The sequence below is a fragment of the Gopherus flavomarginatus genome, chromosome 19 (genome assembly GCF_025201925.1).
Source record: "Gopherus flavomarginatus isolate rGopFla2 chromosome 19, rGopFla2.mat.asm, whole genome shotgun sequence".
Lineage (NCBI taxonomy): Eukaryota > Metazoa > Chordata > Testudines > Testudinidae > Gopherus > Gopherus flavomarginatus.
This window is the reverse complement of record NC_066635.1, coordinates 2,865,265-2,878,410: the sequence shown is the minus strand read 5'-3', so window position 1 is coordinate 2,878,410 and position 13,146 is coordinate 2,865,265. Positions and strand designations below refer to the sequence as shown.

The following is a 13,146-nucleotide window of genomic DNA, read 5'->3' as shown; positions in this document are numbered from 1 at the left end:
AAAACGCTACAGTGGCATAGCTACAGTGCTGTAGCGCTTCAGTGGAGACGCTCTCTGCAGTGATGGCAGGCGCTCTCCTGCCGTTGTAGTTAATCCAACTCCCCGAGAGGCGGTATCTAGGTTAAAGGAAGAATACTTCCAGCCTAGCACTGCCTACATAGGGGGTTAGGTTGACATAGCTGTGTATTTTTCACATCCAAGAGAGACGTAACTAGGCCGATGTCAATTTCCAGTGTAGACCAGCCCTGAGTCTGCGGACAGCCTACAGTGGTGACTCTGAAAGATCTGATCTCCCATCCCCATTAATCTAATTGGACTGTTAACTCTAAGGCCTGATGACATTGGAATGTAACCATTAACCATTAAATTGTTAGCTGATGTAGTGGAGAAGGAGGTGGGAGTGAGGCTGAAGTCAGGTACACTACTGCTTTGAGCAGGGGGTGGGACTAGATGACCTCCTGAGGTCTCTTCCAATCCTAATCTTCTATGATTCTCTCTCAGGGATGCACATTGTAGTTATACAGACCTAACCTCTGCGTAGACAGCTCTACATTGGTGGGAAAGCTTCTCCCCTCAGCAGAGCTACCGCCTGCCACGGAGATGGATTATCTATGCCAACAGGGGAACCTCTCCAGCTGGTTTAGGAGCATCTTCACCTAAGTGCTACAGTGATGCAGCTGCTCAGTGCAGCATTTTAAGTGTAGACCTGCCCTCATAGCACAGAGGCATTGGGAATTACTGTGAGGAAGGGAATGGAGTGGGAAAAATCGAGCAGAGACACTCAAAGACAGAGCAGAGGGGGAGATGAGGCTGGGAAGGAAGTGAAGCAAAGGGCAGGGGCTTTAAAGGGCAGAATATTTCCACAGGGAGTAATACTTAACACCCCAAAGAGCTCCTTACCACACAGTAAATAATGCTTAAGGGCTGGCTGTACCTTCTTCAGTGAGGTTCTTTGCACAGTAAAGTGTTGCTCTGAAAGTTTAGTTATGACTTTTGACCCATGGACCCAGTGGGAGCTTTGCAATAGTCTGAGGACTCTTAAATGTACACCCTGCCTCATAGACCACCAATAAAAATAGCAACAAAGAGTCCTGTGGCACCTTAAAGACTAACAGATGTATTAGAGCATAAGCTTTTGTGGGTGAATACCCACTTCATCAGATGCATGTTGTCAAGGTTCTCCCCCACTCTGAAATTTAGGGTACAGATGTGGGGACCTGCATAAACACTTCTAAGCTTAACTACCATCTTAGATCTGGGTTTGCTGCCACCATCCAGATTCCTTAGTGTCTGGAACACCCTCTTTCCCCACAAAACCTTCCCCTCCGTGGGTAGCCTTGAGAGGCTTTGTCATCAAGTTCCTGGTGAACACCAATCCAAACCCTTGGATCTTAACACAAGGAGAATTTAACCATCCCCCCTCCTTTCCCCCACCAATTCCTGGTGAGTCCAGATCCAATCCCCTTGGATCTTAAAACAAGGAAAAATCAATCAGGTTCTTAAAAAGAAAGCTTTTAATTAAAGAAAAAAAGGTAAAAATTATCTCTGTAAAATTAGGATGAAAAATACTTTACAGGGTAATCAGATTCATATAGCCCAGAGGAACTCCCTCTAGCCTTAGGTTCAAAGTTACAGCAAACAGAGGTACAATCCTCTCAGCAAAAAGGAACATTTACAAGTTGAGAAAACAAAAATAAAACTAATACACCTTGCCTGGCTGTTACTTACAAGTTTGTAATATGAGAGACTGGTTCAGAAAGATTTGGAGAGCCTGTATTGATGTCTGGTCCCTCTTAGTCCCAAGAGCGAACAACCCCCAAACAAAGAGCACAAACAAAAGACTTCCCCCCACCAAGTTTTGAAAGTATCTTGTCCCCTTATTGGTCATTTGGGTCAGATGTCAGCCAGGTTTCCTGAGCTTCTTAACTCTTTACAGGTAAAAGGATTTTGGCGTCTCTGGCCATGAGGGATTTTATAGTATTGTACACATGTAATGGACATTTCCAGAGGCAAGTATAAATATGCAGTCAAGAATCAGTCTGGAGATAACAAAGTTAGTTCATTTGCAAATTTGACACCATCAGATCAGGATTAAACAAAGACTGTGAATGGCTAGCCAACTACAAAAGCAGTTTCTCCTCCCTTGGTGTTCACACCTCAACTGCTAGCAGAGGACCTCACCCTCCCTGATTAAACTAACCTCGTTATCTCCAGACTGATTCTTGCCTGCATATTTGTACCTGTCTCTGGAAATTTCCATTACATGCATCTGGTGAAATGGGTATTCACCCACGAAAGCTTGTGCTCCAATACATCTGTTAGTCTTAAAGGTGCCACAGGACTCTTTGTTGCTTTTTACAGATCCAGACTAACACAGCTACCCCTCTGACCAATAAAAATAGATTTCTCCCCCGTCTCCCCCCAGCAGGATGAATTGACATTCCCACTTAGTGCCTGGTACTCCACCAAGGAAGTCAACGAAAGTGTTGCTAGTTGCATCAGTGGGTGCAGGGTGATCCTCTGGAGCCCAGGGGCAGTCAATAGATCTATCATTTAGTAACACTCTGGGGCAAGCACATTGACTCCCCATTGTTTACCTCTTTCAGGAGTGTTGAGACAGTGTGTTGTTCTGAGCAGGCTGAGGTCAGTGTGGACTCACTGGCATTACACTCACCTGTAATATGAGAGTATTGGCACAACCAGTAGGTTCAGGGTAAACCTTTCCCCCCCCCCCACAGTCAATGTATTCAGTGATCTGAAGGTTGCTTCCCAGAATGCATAGTAAGGATTCATTTACATTGTCAGCTGTCAACTTGGAATGTACGGAATGGTGCAGTGGTGCTCAAAAATCTGTACATGTAATGGCATCTCCATAACAGTGTATGAGTGACAGTGACGAAGAATCAGAATTAGAGCATCCTACATGTAGATCTGGATTCATTTTGTTCAAAAGTTAAGAAAAATAGCACTGTCTATTCAGTATGTTGTGCTGCATTTGCTCACAAGTGTTGCCAATAGAGGCTTCAAAGAGTATTAAAGTGATCTCTGTCACTGATTATCTGAAAAGAGACATTAAGAATTTTATGATCTCAAGCTCAGGGTATATAACTTGGGCAACACACATGTGAATGTTTCTCAAGGAAGAATAGGCACTTATCTGGGTTAGGCCACCAGACAAATATTACGTCTAATCAGTTCTTCCTCAGTTTTGTGGAGGGATGGGGGGAGGTGGGCGGGTGTTAGAGCCCACATGTAGGAGGTGTCTAGCATTTCAGCACATATGGAAATCTGTAGAAGGTAGATTAGATTTAGTTTTGAGCTGTTCAAAATTCAGTAGTGTTGTATCTTGGACATAGGTGACACTAACAGTCCTTAAGTAGCTCATCTTTTAAAATGAGCAGCTTCCTGTTCTAGAGGACAGTCTGGCCCAAAGGAACCACATGAATCTAGGACAACCAATGAACTTGGCAACCTTTCTCCATGTAAATAGAGTGGTTCCTATGGGAGGGTGTTGTCAGATCTCCTGAGGGATCTGCTCCATAAATCAGGTTGGAAAGAAGAGCAGCCTGCTGGTGTGTCAGATGCTGTCATGTGGGGCTGTTGTTCTGAGTTTTAGTAAAATATAACCAGCTCCAAACACAGAACTACAGCTGCCCGGCTGTAGTCTCCCCACTTGGGGAGGTTAATCCCTACTCCTGTTTTCTGTCACTGGAGCTTCAGCAAGCGGATTCTTGGTCTCAGATGTTCCTCTTTATTACGTATCAGAGGGGTAGCCATGTTAGTCTGGATCTGTAAAAGCAGCAAAGACTCCTGTGGCACCTTATAGACTAACAGATGAATTAGAGCATGAGCTTTTGTGGGTGAATCCGAAGAAGTGAGTGTTCACCCACGAAAGCTCATGCTCCAATACGTCTGTTAGTCTATAAGGTGCCACAGGACTCTTTGCTCTTTATTATGCGGACTTAGTCAAACATACATGGGTGTGATTTCCTAAAGCACTCAGCTTGGGCCCAACTCTGAACATTAGTGAAAATCCTACCAGATATTGGTACGTTATTCCACCTCAGGTCTTGAATTGAGGGATAGTAACTTGGGAGCAGATCTGGGGTTAGTTCAATTAAAACAGGGGTATTGGTCCCCACAGCAATCTCTGAGGGGAGCCTCCACTTTGCAAATTAATTCAAGAGCGTTGCTGGCTGGGTTCATAGGAGTATCACCACTGACGGGACCTGGTCATATTTGCTCAAGAACTACCTCCAGCGCTGAAGGCCTGTGAGACACACATCTGGAATGGAAGTATGTATTACACCAATATAAAACAGTATGTTATCTGTCAAGAGAGCAATGTTATGTTCTTTATCATGGACTGTATTGCCCTAAATCTCTGGAGAATCTCTGATGACTATTGCAAGTAGTTAAAGAGAAAGAGGGGATGAAGTATGTCCTTCCCTGCTGCTCCTTAGAGATAAAGGCTCTGACTCCAAGTTCAGATAAAGAGCTTCATGAGAAGAACTGCAGAAGAGTTATAAACTGGTGTCCAAAATTACATATCTGGCACTATAAAAAGATAGTCCCAAAGAACCTTATAAAATGTTTCATCAGCGTGAGTGGATAACGACAGAGCTAAAGAGAGGTTTGCTGATATCTTATTGCCTAGATTAATAATATTGCTCCCAATATGTACAATCTTCTGGCCTTTTATCTTTTGTCAGGAGTGTGGGTATACTGGTTTTCTAACGTGAAGTGGGCAATTTTCTCTCTTTAAGGAAGTTATAGAACTTTTCAAGTACCTGAGACACTAAAAACTCCTGAACAAACGTATACAACTCACTACTAAAGCCATCTGGTGCTGGAGAGTTGCCATTTGGAAAGTCTTTTACAGCATTTTCAAATTCATCTGTTGATATGTCTGCTTCAAATTGTACCTTTTTATCTTCTGATATTCAGCAATTGCAGGATTTTAGGAGACCTTAAGTGTGAATAGAGTTTTCAGTAGAATTTTTAAATGTCCAGTGGTGTGGGCTGTCCAGACTGAGAGATCTTGGTTCTGATTTTACAGCTTTGCTGAGTACCTACAGCTCCCATTGACCTCAGCTGAAGTTGTGAGTGCTCAGCACGTCAGAAAATCAGGTCTGAGGTGTTTCAGATTGGCATCCAGAAAATAAGAAATGCACACGGTGGCCAGGCCCACCCCACCAAGCACAGAAGCCATGCCAGCCACAACTGGTACCCAAACTGCAAGGTTTTCAGAACAGAATCAACTTCTGCGCTCCTCCAGCAACAAAATATCCCAGGGTGCATTATTGGGCCATGCACTCTGATGGTGGACACCCTGCCCTGCAGAAGCACATGTTTGGTTTTCAGAAGGCACTGGTTACTGCTGGTGACAGCAGCCCTGTTAGAGGACAAACAACTTCTATTCCCAGAACAGGCACAGAACACAGAACCGCATTATAAGCTTCACCTCACCATGCCCACCCACATGCCCCAGCCCTGACCTGGAAGAACCAGCCCTCAGACAGGAGAACAGCATCCTGTCTCTGCCCATTCACTCCCTAGTCTCCACTAACATTATTCTGTGACACAAGCACCTGCCTGCTGGGAACTGGATTGAGAGACCACATTTCACACAGGCCAATCAAGTATCAGTATCTGTTATCGCTTGATAGTGAATTATGCTCCTGTGACCTAGGATGTTAAGTTGTGACTGCCATCGGGGGAGCAGTCCAGGGCCGCACTTGATAAGCTTTAATCTTCTTGTGCTTGACATCAGGATGAGAAGTTTAACTCTTTCCCAGTGGGAGACACGCTAACTCTGCTGGAACTCTGACTCACTGCACAGCAGCAGCACCCACGGCTACTGACAACCAGGGACAGGAGAGGCAACTCCCAGAATGAGAGGTGTGCATGAGAGGAGGAGAACACAGGGCATCAAAGGGGTCACTCAGCCAAGTGTCTGCAGGATCCCTAGGGGGGTTCCTAGGCAAGCAGTCTGCAGAAACGTGCAAGGCTGGGAGGGTTCAGGATTGTATCTGTGCAATGACTGCTATCACTAAAGCTCCTCAGCAGCTATGACCATGAACTAATGGAACAAGTCCCCTGCTAGGAGCCAGAGCAGAGTCAGAACCTCTGTAAAGCAAGCACAGAGATGGATGTGGGATACACTGAACAGCGGATTACCCAAGGCAAATCAGAACTCGTCATCTCCTCCCCACTTCACACACAGCCCTGCACCCTCATTGCACCTCTCTGCTTCCAGCCTGGGCTCCAGGACCCTGCAAAGTGGGAGGGTCACAGAGCCTGGGCTCCAGCCCGAGCCCAGAAGTCTACACAGCAATGAAACTGCCCCACAGCCCAAGCTGCACAAGCCCAAGTCGTCTGGCCAGCCATGGGTTTTTCTTCGCTGTGTAGACATACCCTTAGTTTTACTGCAAGTAAACTCACCATGGCAGTGACCTTACCGCACAGTAAGCTAAAGCTCCTGCTCTTCTCCATGTGTCACCTCAGGATAGTTCAAGTGCATTAGCTACCCCAAGGTAAAAAACGCATCTCTTTTAGTCGTGAAGACAAGGTCTCCAATACCTTATCAGGGAGTCACGCAATTTGCATTTGCCGGATCAGGGGCTAATGAGGAACAACAGCACACCAGAGGTGCTGAACTCCAGTGAGCACAGCAACTAGGCTTCTGGCAGCAGCTTCCAAATGCCCTTTCTCCCCCTTCTGAGAATACAGCTACAGCATTAACTGGGATTGTGATTCCCAGCTCGTGTTATCACACTCACACTCTCGCTCCTTCAGCTAGTGCACTAAAACCAGTAGTAAAGCTGGGTAGCATGCACAGCAGAGAGCAGTAGCATGAGCAAGCCAGGATGAGTACAAACCTGCCTCTACCCCACGGGTACCGTGCTACACTCCTTACACTACAATTTTGAGTGTGACTCCCTAACAAAGTGAACTTTTCAAGTGTTTGCGTTAAACAGGGCATTCAAAAAAACCAAACGAGTTCGGAGAACAAATGGATATAAACTGGACACTAGGAAGTTTAGACTTAAAATTAGACGAAGGTTTCTAACCAGTAGAGGAGTGAAGTTCTGGAACAGCCTTCCAAAAGACACATCTGGCTTCAAGACTAAGCTTGAGAAGTTTATGGAGGGGATGGAATGATGGGATAGCCTAATTTTGGCAATTAATTCATCTTTGATTATTAGCAGGTAAATATGCCCAGTGGTCGGTGATGGGATGTTAGATGGGGTGAGATCTGAGTTACTACAGAGAATTCTTTCCTGAGTGCTGGCTGGTGAGTCTTGCCCACATGCTCAGGGTTTAACTGATCACCATATTTGGGGTCGGGAAGGAATTTTCCTCCAGGGCAGATAGGCAGAGGCCCTGGAGGTTTTTCGCCTTCTTCTGCAGCATGGGGCATGGATCACTTGCTGGAGGATTCTCTGCACCTTGAGGTCTTTAAACCATGATTTGAGGACTTCAGTAACTCAGACAAACGTTAGAGGTTTGTTACAGGAATGGCTGGGTGAGACTCTGTGGCTTGCATTGCGCCAGAGGTCGGACTAGATGATCATAATGGTCCCTTCTGACCTTAAAATCTATGCGTCTATGAACTAAAGCCATGTCCCTTCACACATAATTAGTTTTCACTTGCAGTTTCTCTAATGTGCCAAACCTGCCACTTTCCAGGAATACAGGGTAGACATGTCCTGAATACCTATTGTAAACCACCCAACCCCTTTTCAGGCCTTCTCTGTCTATCACTGTAATAATGGGCCCAGGCTCCATTTTTCCCCTTTTCAGAAAGCCTGGCTGGGCCATTCCCATGTCCCGCATGCTGCCATTGGCGGGGTTCTCACAGTAATTCCTGGATTCCCCAAGAGGACATGGAGGGAGTGTGACGTGTCCGAGAGAGGAGGGAACTTACAAACTGTGGAACACTGTTGCCCTGTCCCCAGGGAGATGCTGGGTGGAGTCAGGTACAGTACCGGCTGAATGATGCCTGGGGTTACCTGCCAATCGTGGTGCAAGTGCCTGGAGCCAGTAGACCCGCACTGCATAACCTCAGCATATAAAGGATATCATGGAAGAAGCTTCCAATTAATCCCATCACACTCTCCAGTCTGAAAGCCAGAAGCGAGGAGAGGCTGCAGTGACAAAAAGATCTACCTTCCCCTTTGCACTGCACAGTGACTGCATCTGCTGAGAACCAGCACCTCCCCCCACACACACACACAGTCAGGTAGCTCTCATCCAAGCTCCACAAACCATCCTCCAGCACTGGCCAAAGTATAGCCAAGTGGAGATCCCTGCAAAAGGGCAACCAGCTAGACAGGTGCCTTCACTTTCAGTCCTCCAAGCAACACACACAGTCACTCCTCGGAACTGACCTCAAGCCCACAGCAAAGCTTTACCAAGCTGTTGATGTGAGGGTTCAGTCATGGAGAGACAGCCTGTGCCTCTCTCCACACCGAGTCAGTGTTGGTGTCTCATCTCACAAGCACCCCAGCTGATACACCAATAGGAATCTCTTTCTTTAACTGAAAGGCATGCGGCAGTTCCCCATGTGAAAGCAAATGGCCTTACCTTGGAGGATCCATCTGTCTGGTAGTGTCTGAGCCCCTCCATTGCACACTGAAGCCTAATGCTCTCCAGAGGTTGCATTGGCACCTCCCATTGGCCTGGGGCCCACAGGGAGCTTTCCTGGGATTGGACCAGGACTGACTGGTTTCTGACTTCCTCTAGACCAGGCTCTGGCACCCCAGGCGTCAGTTCAAGAACTACCCCATTGCCGATATCCACCGAAGGGGTTCCACCTTCTTGCCTATCTGTCACCAAGGCTGAGTCCTGACATATAAGAGCTTCAGGGACTATGCTGCTGTGCCATGCCGGACAGCCCTGACATGGTGACAGCTGTATTAAGTCAGCATGTGGCTTCATTTCTTCCTGCTTCTCCATGTCTTTCTGTGGGGCAATGTGCTTCTCTCAAACACTGATCCCACCCTGTCTATGGCTAGGAATTTTATGCAGCCACAAAGCTCCAGAGGACAGGAGAAAAACCCTGAAGGCATCACAGCCTGAGCACCGGAGAGAATCCCGGGAACATCTTGGGCTGCATTTCTTCACTGCAGGGATAAAAGGAAATGGACGAGTCTCTCTGCTAGGAAAGGGTTACCTCGCATCATCCTCATTGTGACCTGTCAAAGGTTTTGCAGACTGAAAATCCACGGTTTGAGCTCCCCCTCCTTCCTGTCATACGAAGACTGCTAAATGAACTGCAGAATATCAAGGTCTGTGTTCTCAGTTGCAGATCCTCAATGCACCGGCTCTGTCATCACTCAGCAGGGTCTTCGGTTCTCATTCCCAGAGCAAACAGCATCCAGCAGGCCTGCTTATTTATTCAGGGTCTGATGCTCATCTGCAGCTCTGTGCTATAGAGGCCTTGTCCGATCTAGTGCTTGCCTCATACTCACACACACTGAAGCGATGACGTAAGTGGAGGGGCTGGTAAAGTTGTCAGCCCTTAACAGCTCCAAGGAATCCTTCCGTGCTGCTTGCTAGATTTTTCCAGTGCACACTCCATTGCCAGCTGTGGAATCACCAAAATCACCAGCACAAATAGTGCAAAGTCATCAATATTAAAATGGGACATGCACCTAGTAGGACTGTGTAGCTCCTGTGAGCCCTCCAATAGGAAAAGACTTCTGGTTTCCATGGAAATCATGCTGGAATGGTGTGTTTGCTGCCTATTGATTAGAGGTTAGGGTACTGCAATACAGAGCTGTCAGATAACATGCATTTCTAATCCACAGCTACCTCTGCTGAGCCAAAATTGACAGCATGCACCCAGAATCCCTACTGGACTCAGAACCAAAGAGCCCCTCCCACCTGTCATTTCAGTCTTTAATCACTTTCTAACTCTTTGGCTGAAGCAACTTTGCATTTTGACAGCTGGGGGATAGGTATGGGTAACCACAACTGCAGTCCAATAATACAGAGACCTCAGCTGGACCAGCAATCACAGCACCACAGCCCAGTCTGGTAGTCTGTACAGAATGAGTCCAAGACACAGAGTCCTTAAAGAGATCACCCAGCAGGGAATGCACTGCATGACAGCAGGAGTTACTCTGTTGTCAGTAAAATGCATTCCCAGATTAGCTCCCGCATGAATGGTCAGTTCCTACAGGAGGAAGCAGTACAGCTCTGCCTTCAACTGCCTGTCCTGATAAAACTGATGAAGCTGATGGCTCTAATCCTCTAATCAGAGGGAAGATTCAGACGCTTCTCATTTTCCCCTCTGGCAAGTTAAAACTCCTGCCCACCCCATGTACTAATTATGGCAACTATAGAGCAGCACTAACCAACGCACCCTAAACCATTGTCTTCTAGGCTAGCTACACAATCCACACACATCAACCAAAGGCATGGGGTCTGCTTGAAATCCCCCTACATTAGGAAATTCAGAGGGTGAAACCTGGAAAGCTGGGGTTCTGAAGAGAGAGCTGAGGGATGCTGGACTGCAAATTAGACAGGAGCTCACAGTATAACACAAAAGTAAAATAGGTCACTGCAATTTTTGAGCACTTATTCAGAGACATCACATAGCAGAGCAGACAAGTATTGCAAAAGTGTAAGAAAAATGCCAGTCCCTTCAGGTCTCTGTCAGTCCCATGTACGACTCTCCAAGGATGGGGTCACACGCTGCTTTTAGCACTGATTCCCGGGGTCCACTTGTGATGAGAGCCCATTTCTAACTCAGTGGTAGATTACTTTGTAGGTTAGTTCCATCTCTGCTATCTCTCTCCATCTCCCAAGGTCACAAATGGTCTTTCCACCTCATTCCTGAACAAGGTGTCTTTTATGGCTCCTGATAGTTTGAGGAAATCTCTCTCTTGCCCTCTGTAAGGGGGTCCGCTGTCGAGAGAGGGGGCTCTTCATTCTCCGGGGTGCCTGGGAGCCAGGCCGCCTCATTACACCGAGCAAGCAGTTCAGCCTGGAAAGCCCAGGCCCTGGGTTCGGGCGGGGCAGCAAACACAGCAAAGTCAAATAGGCTCAGGCCTTTAAGCAGGGCTGAGCAATCCCAGTTCTAGGCCCGGCCCTTAGGTCAGGGCGGGGCAGCAAACACAGCTATAGCAGGTTTCTGCCTCCTCAGGCCAAAGAGAGGGGGAGCCTGCCACCCCTGTAAGGGGGGGGGGGGGAACGCAGGCCCTCCCACTCCACTGCGGATCCTGACCGCAACACACTGACATTGGCTCTGGCAGTGTTGCAGCCAGACTGGGGTCGGCTACCCCCGGACCACTTCCACTCTCCCCCTCATCGAGTACTTGAGTCGTCATGGTGTCAGCACAGGGGTCAACCACCATCGGCTCCTTGGGGTTAGTGTTCACGGGTGGGCAGAGCGGGTCCTCAGGGTAGGTGGCGAAAGGTAGGCTCGGCTCCTCGTCGGGGTAGCTGGAGAGGGGCGGTCTCGGCCAGGCCTCCTCCGGGTAGCGAGCGCAGGGCAGGCTCGGCCAGGCCTCCCCGGCAGGAGCTCGGTCGCTCGCAGACGTCCAGCCCCTCTGACGGCTGGTGCCTTACTGAGCTCGGAGGGCCTGCCTTTATACTTCTGGGTCGGCGCTTGACCTTTTGCAGGGCGGGCTCAGAGCTCCGTAGCTCCGCCCAGTCCGGCCTCTGGCTGGGCTCTTTGTCCTCCAAGGCACCTGGGAGCCAGGCCGCCTCACTACACCCTCTCTTGTACTTGGGACAGTGGCGCAAAGGAGTCTATCCTCTCAGTCTCTCCTCTGGCATGGTGACTGCACAGTCTATCCCCTTCACATTTGGACTAGGCTTTGTGTCCTCACTTTCCACCTCTAGCTTACAGTCGCTCTTCTGCATTTGGGGAGAGTCAGCCTTAGCTTTGCACATCGCTGTGGAGGGTTTCTACTAGGCAGATTGTTTTGTGCAGAGGCCTGGAGCCCTCCAGTTCACTAATGTTTCTGATTTGTTCTTCCCAATATCTTGGCATTTTACATGCTGGTCTAGTATCTTGAGCACCCTTCAGTTCTGATTGTTTGCTTCTCTGCTTAGGCATTTTTGAAAATACAACTAGGCACCTATCTGCATCTTCAGGTGCCTAAAGACCTTTGAAAAACATGGCTCAAAGTCCCTGAAAGCCATGTACCAGGAGCTGCTCTGAATGCATCTATCAGCAAAGCATCTATCAGCAAAGCTTTCAATGGCATAGGAGTGAAACAGCTAATTGAATCCCATGGTATGGCCCCACAGCGACACTACTTGCTATTATTATTGTAAGCGGGTTTCACAGGTTTCACCATACCCCTAAGGGCAGCTAATCATCAGGAGCTCTTACTTGCTGTCCTTCTACTTTGGCTGCAGTGGGTGTCAGCAGCCTGGGTTCTTAGCTGCCAGTTGGTGGTGCCTGCACCTGACTGTTTAAGGGAATCAGGAACCCATCTTACCCCCACTATCTTGTTTCAACTATCCCTGATCCAGTACTTACCCCTATGACTAGCCTGAAACCTCGTACATACACTCTTCTGACACCTCTGTAATGGATGAACCAGCAACAACTGTCCACTTTATTTACAAGGGAAAAATATAGAGAAAGCATCCAAAGAGAAGGGGAAGATGCATTTGGAGTGGGTACATCAGTAACACCATATAACCCCCAGCTAGCACAACACCAGCATGGATTTCCCTGGATTCACGAGTCCAGCTTACTCCACACCAGTGGGCTCTGGGATGTGGAGGAACCCATGTTTCTTGATGAGGCATTGTAGGCCTGAAGGTGCTTGGGTGTGACTAGGGTGCCAATTCGCTCAGGGGGCCAACCTCTCTCCAGCAGCAACAGGCATCAGTGGGAAAAATCCCCATGGAGTAGGGGGTCTCTTCAGTGTTTCTAAGATGAGTTGCTCTTTCCCAGAATAGTTTAGCAAACCACCTTTCAGGGCAATATAGACAACAACCCAGGCTAGGAGAGTCAGGGGATCGCCCGCACTCCCCTCAAGCAGGGAGGACAGTCAGGGAGTCGTCTGCACTCCCCTCAGGCAAGGGAGACAGTCGGGGGATTGCCCGCACTCCCCTCAGGCAGGAGGAGAGACAGTCAGGGGGTCACCCGCACTGCCCTCAGGCAGAGGAGACAGT

At 48.1% G+C, this 13,146-nt stretch overlaps 1 protein-coding gene across 17 annotated transcripts in view; it reads right to left on the bottom strand.

Moving 5' to 3' along the window:
• Positions 1–9,602, bottom strand: part of TSPOAP1 (TSPO associated protein 1) — a 161,570-nt gene extending 151,968 nt beyond the window's left edge. For all 17 annotated transcript variants that reach the window (XR_007770337.1, XR_007770338.1, XM_050928880.1 and 14 more), the window contains exon 1: positions 8,590–9,602. Coding sequence is in view for 15 of the 17 variants with exons in the window: in XM_050928880.1 (XP_050784837.1) it covers positions 8,590–8,961 (372 nt within the window). In the remaining 2 variants the exon portion in view is untranslated. The remainder of the gene's footprint in view (positions 1–8,589) is intronic.
• Between the last annotated feature and the right edge of the window lie 3,544 nt (positions 9,603–13,146).